At 44.9% G+C, this 11,356-nt stretch overlaps 1 protein-coding gene across 2 annotated transcripts in view; it reads right to left on the bottom strand.

The window, feature by feature from the left end:
* PSMD14 (proteasome 26S subunit, non-ATPase 14) overlaps nt 1-10,975 on the bottom strand; it is a 140,246-nt gene extending 129,271 nt beyond the window's left edge. Inside the window, exons 1-2 of one of the 2 annotated variants that reach the window (XM_073634051.1) lie at nt 10,821-10,971; nt 2,110-2,202 (exon numbers count right to left, since the gene is read on the bottom strand). In XM_073634051.1, coding sequence (XP_073490152.1) covers nt 2,110-2,117 — 8 coding nt within the window. In that variant the 5' untranslated portion in view covers nt 2,118-2,202; nt 10,821-10,971. Of the gene's footprint in view, nt 1-2,109; nt 2,203-10,820 lie in introns of both variants that reach the window. The other variant, XM_073634053.1, reaches the window with a different exon arrangement.
* Nucleotides 10,976-11,356: the final 381 nt, after the last annotated feature.

Here is an 11,356-nt window from a genome sequence, read left to right on the forward strand (position 1 = left end):
TTTTTCAGGTCAAAAACATTTTCAGCAAAAAAATGTTGATCTTGCCAAAAATGCAGCGTCCTTCTTAATTCATGTGAGCTAATTTGGAAACCTAAAACAATCTTATATTCCTTCTGTAGACGAATAATCTCAGCATACCCCAAGTAATGGGATTAAAGAGAAGGCAGCAAGTGCAGCCTGTGTAACAACCATGACTCCCCTCCATGAATACAGCAGAGATAGGAGCAGAGACACCCAGGGACATGAAAATTGTTATTTACCAGAAAAAAAAGTAATAATTAAATAAAAATATTTAAAAAATAAAAATGAATGCAGCCACTTCTAAGGACCGGTAAGCTGCAGTGTATTACATTTTAGTTTTTTTTCGGATTGTATACTCTTTAACCCCTTCAGCCCCGGAAGGTTTTACCTCCTTAATGACCGGGCCATTTTTTGAGATACGGCACTGCGTTACTTTAAACTGACAATTGCGCGGGTGTGCGACGCTGTACCCAAACAAAATTGACGTCCTTCTTTTCCCCACAAATAGAGCTTTCCTTTTGTGGTTTTATTTTTTGCGCTATGAACAAAAAAAGGCCGACAATTTTAAGAAAAATACAATATTTTTTTACTTTCTGCTAGAATACATATCCAAAAAATAATGTAAAAAAACATTTTTATCAATTTAGGCCAGTATGTATTATGTAGTCTTCTACATAATTTTGGTAAAAAAAAAAAAAAAAAAAAAAAACATCCGAATAAGCGTATATTGATTGGTTTGCGCAAAAGTTATAGCGTCTACAAAATAGGGGATAGATTTATGGACTTTTAATTTTTTTTATTGTTTTTACTGGAAATGGCGGCAATCAGCGATTTTTAGCGGAACTGCAGCAAACTAATTTTACCCTAAGTGACACTAATACAGTGATCAGTGCTAAAAAAAAGAAAAAAAAAAAAAGAAGCACTGATCACCGTATAAATGACCTTGGCAGGGAAGGGGTAACAACAGGGGTGATCAAAAGGGTTTAGGTGTGTTCCCTGCAAGTGTTTTCCAACTGTGTGGGGGATGGACTGACAAGAAGAACACATAGATCACTGTTCCTGATTACAAGGAATAGAAGATCTATGTATACTTCCCTGTCAGAACGGGGATCTGCCTTGTTTAGATTCTCGTTTTGCCTCTCTGTGGAGAGATCGCGGGTGGCCGGCGGACATCAGGTGGTTAATCATTTGAAGACAGGCAAAATAAACTCCATTTCGGTCACGGCCATTTTTCAGCACTGTGATATTTTGACTAACAAGTACTTGGTCGTGCAACACAGTAACCAAATTAATTTTATAAAACTTTTTTGAGACAAATACTCCTTTGGCCATACTTCTCTTGTGGGTCACAGGAGTGCACTTTGTTCTGCACTCCTGTGACCCAGATTCAGTGGACAGAGGGCAAAAGCCTGATGTCAGCTGGCATCACAGAGCCAGTCCAGGATCTGCAGGGACCTGACAATAATGTCAGGATCTGCTCAGATAGCTGACCCAGCCGCTCCCGTTCTATCCACAGCTCAACACTTCAGTGAGCACTGGGGGGCAGAACAGGGGGCTGGTGACTGACAGTCATCATTTTCTGCTCAGAGCGGAGGGAAGAACTGAGCAATCAGCAGTTTTTGAGTGCTCGGAGCAGAGGCGGCAGGGGACAGATGCTGTATCCACCTAGGTGAGTATACTTCTTTTTTTTTTTTTTTTTTAGCTCTCTGCTCACTGAAGACCAAGAGCTGAGCAATCAGCCGTTTTTGATCATGTCCATGTCCCCAATTCAGCTAGGGATTTTTCAGCTGTGGTGGCAACTCTGCACATGCTCAATTTTCAGCAAGTTTCTATGCTGAGCATTTCCTCTCTATCACCTCAGAGCAGCCCATGTCACTATAGTCATTTATACAGAGCTGATTTTTTTTTTTTTATATATACCCATGGTGTCACTATGCTGCCATTTAAACAGAAATAGAGCTTAGTGTAGCTGATCCTGAAGAAAATCCGCCGGTATCAGAGTTTAAACAGTTTCTATAAAAGGCTTGTTAAAGTTCACCTATCACTTTGCCCACTCAGTACAACAGAACCAATTCTCTTAATAGCTACCTTCTCATTCCAAATGATACTTGACTTTGCTGCTCCCCTGAATCAGCTCACACAGGTCTTTTCACTCTGGGGTCTGGTAGGCAAACAGGATGACTGGGGAGCAGAGGAAAGGTAAATATCAGTGGGAAGGAAAGTGGACTATCAAGAAAACCCGACACCTTTATGTAAACAATGATAGAGCGGATAAGTGGTTAGCACTTCAGCATGGCAGCACTAGGGTCATCGGTTTGAATCCCAACAATGGAACTACCTGCCTGGCGTTTGCATGCTCTCCCTGTGTCTGTGTGGGTTACCTCCGGGTACTCCGATTTCCTCCCACACTCCAAACACATGCTGGTAGGTTAACTGGCTCCCATCTATATCAGTATGTGTATGTATGAATGAATGCGAGCTAGGGACCTTGGAGAGTGTAAGCTCCTTGAGGGCAGGGACTGATGTGAATGTATAATATATGTAAAGTGCTGCATAAATTAATAGCATTATATAAGTACATGTAATAAATAAATAACCCTCTGCTTACAGGTTCTGGCTCAGTGCAGCACTATCTAGGATAGCAGACCTCAATCAACAACGGTGCGTTATTTCTTCTTCCACTGGTATTAATAAGGAGGCTATGTGTCGTCCCACTGAAGCCAACAAAGGGCCCTATTCTCACCGACACCAAAAATTGTGTGCTATTCCTCCTCCTGCTGACTTCAATGATGAGTACTATTCCTACCACCACTGACAAAGGCAATCATACAAAGCTCCCATTGATGAGCCACTACTCCTCCCACTGAAGCTAATGGTATAACACTATTCCTCCCATTGATGCCAACTACACCCCACTATGCTCCCATTGACAAAGAATTATTTCCACAACTGACAATGGTCCACTATCCTTCTTCCCAATGACACTAATGATGGGTTCCATTCTTACTTCCACTGACACCAACAATAGTGCACAATTCCTCTTGCCACTGACACCAATGATAGGCACTATTGCTACTCCAACTGACGCAAAAATGGGGTGCCATAACTACTGCCACTAAAGGTAATGATGCAGCACAATTCTCCCCACTGACATTTAACAATGTGCCATTACTCCTCCCACTGAAGCCAACAGCACCCCCTTGTGCTCACATTGACACAACACTATTCCTCCCACTGATGGGGCTCAATTCCTCCCTCTAATGCCAGGGGTTTTTTTTTTTTGTTTTAAATCCCAATGACCAGATTCTGTTCCCTAAACAGTCTAAAGCAGCAGTCTCTAAACTGTGGCCCTTTGCTTGCCTTTATCCAGCCCTTGAGGGCAATATTCCATCAACTGACACCAACAATGGGGCAGAATTCCTTCCACTGACACCAATGATGGGGCACAATTCCTCCCACTGACATCAATGGAAGGGCACTATTCCTCCCACTGGCACCAAAGATAGGGCATGGTTTACTCCCACAGGACACCAGGACATTTCCTACTCCCACTGGCCCTAATCCGGCCCCCCCTAAAGTCTGAGGGGGCCCTTTAATTTAGAAAGTTTGGAGACCCCTGGTCTAAAGGACAGTGAACTGGCTCCATTTAAAAAGTTGAAGGAACCCACTGCTAGGACAATTCCTGTCTGAAGTAGGGGTCGGACTATATCTTATTTTTTCAGGGTTGATACCGATTTTTCGGCTGCCTATCAGCTCAGGTCCCCTCCTGCTGCTTGCAATAACAACAGAGCGCCTCATTAGCCACATCAGCTGTTATTACAAGAAAGCTGACCATCCACTCTAAGACCCCGTTCACACAGGGGCAACACGACTTGCAGGTCGCCTCAGCGAGGCGACCTGCAAACGAATGCCTGGGCGACTTGCAAAACGACTTCTGCATAGAAGTCTATGCAAGTCGCCCCAAGTCGCCCCCGAAGTCGTACAGGAACCTTTTTCTAAGTCGGAGCGACTTGCGTCGCTCCCCTTAGAACGGCTCCATAGTACAGAACGGGAGGCGACTTGTCAGGCGACTAGGTCGCCTGACAAGTCGTCCCTGTGTGAATGGGGTCTAAAGAATGGTATCTGGGTGATGCAGCTGCATCACTCCTCATTGGCTTACCTTTAAACAGACTATCCCCCCTTCAGTCCATCATGAATGCAGCTGCCAGACTCATCCACCTTACAAACCGCTCAGTGTCTGCTACCCCTCTCTGCCAATCCCTCCATTGGCTACCACTCGCCAACGAATTAAATTCAAAATACTAACAATAAGTTACAAAGCCATCCACAACTGTGCCCCCAGCTACATCACTAACCTAGTCTCAAAATACCAACCTAATCGTCCTCTTCGTTCCTCCCAAGACCTCCTGCTCTCTAGCTCCCTCATCACCTCCTCCCATATCCGCCTCCAGGACTTCTCCCGAGCCTCGCCCATCCTCTGGAATTCCCTACCCCAATCTGTCACACTATCTCCAAATTTATCCACTTTTAGGCGATCCCTGAACACTTTCCTCTTCAGAGAAACCTATCCTGCCTCCATCTAACAACTGCACTATTTTCTCCATTAGCTCATCCCCCACAGCTATTACCCTTTTGTATAACTTGACCCTCCCTCCTAGATTGTAAGCTCTAATGAGCAGGGCCCTCTGATTCCTCCTGTATTGAATTGTATTGTACTTGTACTGTCTGCCCTAATGTTGTAAAGCGCTGCGTAAACTGTTGGCGCTATATAAATCCTGTATAATAATAATAATAATAATAATAATAATCACCCCGGTACAGCCCCTTGAAGCAATATTGGTAAGCTTGTGACCGATACCGATTCTTCAGAAAAAAAAGTGAATATCGGCTACCTCCCAGTCTGAAGGTTGAACTTTTTACATTTAATTTTACAACAAAACGCACTCTGCAACACATACATTAATAACATGAGCTCACCCATCATCTGAGGGAAGGAGACAAAGCCACCTGCCCCAATGAATGAAAGATAACAAGAAAGCTCACATAGGACAGAGGGACTAACATCACAGAGGAATAGTCTCTTCTGCCTCTTTAGTAAAAAAAATAAACCTACCTGCCTGCTCAGGAATGTACACTGACCTAAACAAGTGCAGCTTAGCATACATCCTGGCAGAGTAGCTTAGTCCAGGGATGACTGAATTTCTAAATATCCGCAGGAGTAACGTCATCCTGAACCAGCCAATGAAGCCGATCGCAGATTGACACCCAGAAATAGCCATTGAGAAGAAGCCAGAGTGGGATATCAGATGATTAAAGCAGAGGTAAGTTTTGCTCCATTTAATACCACTTTAAAGCAGTACTAAACCCAAAAGCAAAGATATCATATTGCAGCTTACAAACTCTTAGATGTGATGGCTGCATAAGGTTTCTTTTTTAGGAATTCTTCTGATCTAGCCAGTAAGTCTGGTGTTTTTCAAAAGAAAAAACATTCCTGCAGATGTAGCAGATAGTGTTGAGACAAACTGTTTACCAGGGGGTGCCTACAGTGGTCAGATTTTATGTAAAACCTTTATCCAAAAAAAAAAAACAAAAAAAAAAAAAAAACAAAAAAAAAAAAAAAACTTTACTGTAACTAGAGTTTGGCTTCAATTTGTTGTTATATCTAAATCTGCTAGTACATCTAACACTTCCCTCCCCCCAGACTGACAAAGGTGCCCCAGTGCTCCTTCATCCAGAGTGGGGGCACTCCAATACAGGAGGTGTGTTACTGGTCAGATGACCAGGTGAAAACAGAGGGGGGGGGGGGGGGGGGGGGGGGGCCTACAGCCAGGTTTACACTGATGCGACTTTGAAGCCGACATCCCTGCGAGAGTTCATCGTAGCTTGCATGTGACTTCTTTAATAGAAGTCAATGCAAGTCATGTTAAAGTCGCACCAAAGTAGTGCAGGAACCTTTGTCTAAGTCGGAGCAACTTGAGTCGCAACGATTAGAACGGTTCCATTGCCAGTAATGGGGCGCGACATGTCATGCGACTTTAAATTCTCAAGTTGCGGCAGTGTAAACCGAAGCTAAAAAAGAAAACAAATGCATCCACCACATCTAATGATTGGTAGGCTGCAATATATTACATTTTTGGTTTCAATACCGCTTTAAGCTGAAGTTTAGGTCTGCAATTTTTCCATAGTCACAAAGGACCAGCTTGGACCAATAAGTATGTATGTGCCATACTAGTGGGATCTCTGTGGAAGCTGAAAATCACTGTAGTAGGCACCACTACTCCACTGATCTACACCTGCTTGCGGGTCCATTGCTGAATGGCTGCATTGTGTACAGGGGGGGGGGTCATTTGATGATGCAATTCAGTGAATGCAGAAAGTTCTCTGGTTGGATGGGGTGGGGAGGGGGCAGGGTGGCGACGTCAAGATGCCCATCTTGTTGAATCAGAATGCTTTGCATTCATTGAGAAAATGCCAATTGCTCTCTGAATGGCGCCCGTGCCAAGCAAGCAACTTCCTGTGTTCACAATGCAGCAGGGTAGACACCCGGCACTGGATCCAGAAGCAAGGAAAGATCCCTGGAGTAGCTGTGTCTACTAAAGTGATTTCCAGATTCCACAGGCCACCCTCATGGGTATGGTATGCACATACACTATATCACCAAAAAGTATTGGGACACCTGCCTTTACATATACATGAACTTTAATGGCATCCCAGTCTTAGTCTGTAGGGTTCAATATTGAGTTGGCCCACCTTTTGCAGCTATAACAGCTTCAACTCTTCTGGAAAGGCTGTCCACAAGGTTAAGGCATTTTTGAGGTCAGGCACGGATGTGGACAAGAAGACCTGGCTCACAGTCTCCGCTCTAATTCATCCCAAAGGTGTTCTATAGGGTTGAGGTCAGGACTCTGTGCAGGCCAGTGAAGTTCCTCCACCCCAAACTCGCTCATCCATGTCTTTATGGACCTTGCTTTGTGCACTGGTCCAAATCATTTGGTGGAGGGGGGATTATGGTGTTGGGTTGTCTTTCAGGGGTTGGGCTTGGCCCATTAGTTCCAGTGAAGGGAACTCTTAAGGTGTCAGCATACCAAGACATTTTGGACAATTTCATGCTCCCAAATTTGTGGGAACAGTTTGGGGATGGCCCCTTCCTGTTCCAACATGACTGCGCACCAGTGCACAAAGCAAGGTCCATAAAGACATGGATGAGTTAGTTTGGGGTGGAGGAACTTGACTGGCCTGTACAGAGTCCTGACCTCAACCTGACAGAACACCTTTGGGATGATTTAGAGCGGAGACTGCGAGCCAGGCCTTCTCATCCAACATCAGTGCCTGACCTCACAAATCTGGAAGAATGGTCAAACATTCCCATAGACACACTCCTAAACCTTGTGGACAGCCTTCCCAGAAGAGTTGAAGCTGTTATAGCTGCAAAGGGTGGGCCAACTCAATATTGAACCCTACAGACTAAGACTGGGATGCCAATAAAGTTCATGTGCGTGTAAAGGCAGGTGTCCCAATACTTTTGGTAATATAGGGGTTTATTTACTAAAGGCAAATCCACTGTACACTACAAGTGCAGTCGCTGTAGATCTGAGGGGGACATGCAAGGAAAATAGAAAACAGCATTTTTGCTTGTACATGATTGGATGACAGAAATCAGCAGAGCTTCTCCTCACATCTACAGCGATTGCCAAGTGCACTTGTAGTGTACAGTGGATTTGCCTTTAGTAAATAAACCCCATAGTGTAGGTACTCTTTACTCTGACAAGCTGGACCAGTGTAAATATGTAAAACTTTCCTTATTTAAAAACCAAAAAAGTAATATATTGCAGCTTACCAATCATGGTGGCTGCTTTAGTTTTATTTTAGCCTTTTTCACCTGGTGATCTGGCCAGTATTAAAGTGCCTCCTCTCTGGATGAAGGAGCACAGGAGGCACCTTTTGACAGCAGCATTGCCAGTCTGGGGGAAGGGGAGTGTTAGGCTACTTTCACACTGAGGCGTGCGGGTGCTGGTGGTACAGCGGCGCTAAATATAGCGCTGCTTTACCGTCGTTTTAGCGGCGCTAGCAGGGCGGTTTTAACCCCCCGCTAGCGGCCGAAAAAGGGTTAAAACCGCCCGCAAAACGTTGCTACTGCGGCGCTTTGCGGGCGGGTTTGCAGCGCTGCCCCATTGTTTTCAATGTGAAGGGGAGCTCTAGGAGCGGTAAATACACCGCTCCTACAGCGCTCCAAAGACGCGGCTTGCAGGACTTTTTAGACCGCCCTGCAAGCGCACGGCTCCAGTGTGAAAGCCCTCGGGGCTTTCACATTGGAGTGCATTGAGCAGCTCTTTTGGGGCGCTTTGCAGGTGCTATTTTTAGCACTTTAGCGCCTGCAAAGAGCCTCAGTGTGAAAGGAGCCTTAGATGTACTTGCAGATTTAAATACACTAACAAATTGAAGTCAAACTCCAGCTCACACTTTATAATCAATAACAGTTTTTTTGTTCCCCCTTTTGGGATAAAGGTTTTACATAAATAAAAGCTGATCATTGTCAGCACCCCTGCCAGTGGTAAATTGTTTTTCTTTTTTCTCATCCCTTTAACGTTATTTTCTCTTGGAAAACAGACTTATTGGCTGGATCATCAGTTGAAAATAGAAGAAACTAGAGCTGCACGATTCTGGCCAAAATGAGAATCACGATTTTTTTGCTTAGAATAAAAAGAACACGATTCTCTCACAATTCTCGCGACGCAAAATCTTTCACACTATACAAAAAAAATTGGGCTAACTTTACTGGTTAGTTTTTTGTTTTTTTTTTAAATTCACTAAAGTATTTTTTTCCCAAAAAATTGCATTTGAAAGACCGCTGCGCAAATACAGTGTGACATAAAATATTGCAACAACCACCGTTTTATTCTCTAGGGTCTCTACTAAAAATATATATGTAATGTTTGGGGGTTATAAGTAATTTTCTAGCAAAAAAAAAAAAAATATGATTTTAACTTGAAACCAACAAATTTTAGAAAAAGGTTTAGTGTTTAAGTGGTAAAACTTTCCTCATTTACACACCAAAGTGTATTCCACTGACAAATTGTTACAATGTTTATACTAAGACCCCTTTTACACTGAAAATAGCGCCTGCAAAGCGCTCTGAAAGAGTCGCTGCTGTGTCTCCAATGTGAAAGCCCCGAAGGCTTTCACACTGGAGCGGTGCGCTGGCAGGACAGTAAAAAAAAGTCCTGCTAGCAGCAACTTTGAAGCGGTGAATGAGCGGTGTGTATACCGCTCCTGCCCAGCATAATCAATAGGGCAGCGCAGCTATACCGCTGGCAAAGCGCTGCTGCAGCAGTGCTTTGCGGGTGGTTTTAAGCCTTTTTCGGCTGCTAGCAGGGGGTTAAAACGCCTCGCTAGCGGCTGAATACCTCCGCAAATACGATGGTAAAGCGCCGCTAAAAATAGCAGCGCTTTACCGCCGACGCCGCCCCTGTGTGCAAGGGGCCTTCAGTTTCACTGCTAAATGTTGTGATTCTTGGCAGACTGCCCGTTTTTTTCTTCCTTTCTTTTAGACCCTTTTCACACTCGGGGGTTTTTCAGGCGCTTTAGCGTTAAAAAAAAAAAAAATCGCCTGTAAAGCGCCTGAAAGAAGCCTCATCTGCAATCCCAATGTGAAAGCCCGAGTGCTTTCACACTGGAGCGCTGCGCTGGCAGGGCGTCAAAAAAAGTCCTGCAAGCAGCTTCTTTGCAGCGCTTTCGTGTTTTTGCCACCGGGCTGGGTGCGCTGATGGCCCGAGCCCTTTCACACTGCCAGCGCCCGAAAAACGCCCCAGTGTGAAAAGGGTCTTAAGCGGCGTTTTACCAGCGTTTTTCGGGTGTTGGCAGTGTGAAAGGGCTCGGGCTTTCACATTGGGATTGCAGATGAGGCTTCTTTCAGGAGCTTTTTTAACGCTAAAACGCCTGAAAAACGCCCCAGTGTGAAAGGGGTCTAAACGGCTGTGGCTTCAGAAGAGCAGAGAGCATTCTTTGCATATTAAGAATCGTGAAACACTTTTGTCAAGATCGCAACAGGGGGAAAAAAATGGTGATAACGATTCTTGACGATTAATCGTGCAGCTCTAGAAGAAACCTTGACACCGGCTTCCGCTGGCCCTTTAAAGGGGTTTGCTATGCCGGGAGAGGGGGGCAGGGCTTATGGCCACTGACCGCGGTGATTAGCGGTGACTTGATCGCAAAAGTCCCGATCGCAAACGGCGATCAGGAACTTTCCGCGAGCAGCCGGTCGCTGTTCCAGAAGCGGGCGCTCTCGGCACAGCACTGTTGGCATTATTGCACACAAATTAGTAGCCGCTCGGCCACCAAGAGATGACATATTTGCGAGCGCTCAGCACTAAGACATTAAAAAGAAATGAATGAAGCCATCACATCTATGAATTGGTGAACTGCAATATAATAAAATGTTTTCTTTTCGGTTTATTACCATTTATAGCTTTGAAAAGGGAAAAGGAGAAGCTGATTGGTTGACATGCAGAGCGGCTCCAGTCTTTGTCTCAGGAGAAATGCTCTGTAAGGTTCTCTTGGAAGGATGAGTCTGCATTCCTAGAAGAGAAGAAGGCCTCAGTCCTGCTTTCCACCATTATAGTGATCTAGCCTTGTCCTCACATCCACTTCACCAACACAGCAGCGTTGCCATGCCTCCATACACCTACTCGAATCCCAGGCTTCACCAGCGGCCTAGTCCCTCCTCGGCCTCTCCTCCCCCCTGCACACTCTGCAGTCAGGCGGCCTCGTGTATGAAGCGCTGCCTGCCGCTCTGGACTCACCTTACACTACAGCGCTGAGCGATACCTTTCCGACCACAACAAACTCTCCTGCCGGCCGCCGCAGTGAATCAGCCGGATTTCATTCAAAGCAATGTGCACAAACTACTTCCGGGTGCAGCGTGACGTTACCACAACTTCGCTTCTGGTGACCAATAGGAAGAAGCGCCAAGAAGAGAGCGTTCTACGTAGCATCGTACGTGAGGTTAAACGTGTCTTCTCTGGGCACTAGAGTGAAAGACATATGCTTAGTCGCTGTCCCCAGTACAGGAGCCATGTTGGAGGAGTTTTGGTGCCTGCATCACGATGATTCTGCCAAAATCCCAGAGAGGTGAATAGGCCTTTGTTAGGCATCGTTATTGAGAGTCCAAATCGATAATTCAGTTTTTGTATGGGGGGGTTTTATTGTAAATTGTTGCTTCTCTTAGCTGTTTTGGAGAGTTTACTGCACCTGGAATCTATTCATATAGTTTTACATGGGAATTCAATGCTTTTATCCTTTTCTCTTTGGAACTATAAAAAAAAGTTTGACTGTAGTT

Source organism: Aquarana catesbeiana, linkage group LG06 (genome assembly GCF_042186555.1).
Source record: "Aquarana catesbeiana isolate 2022-GZ linkage group LG06, ASM4218655v1, whole genome shotgun sequence".
NCBI lineage: Eukaryota > Metazoa > Chordata > Amphibia > Anura > Ranidae > Aquarana > Aquarana catesbeiana.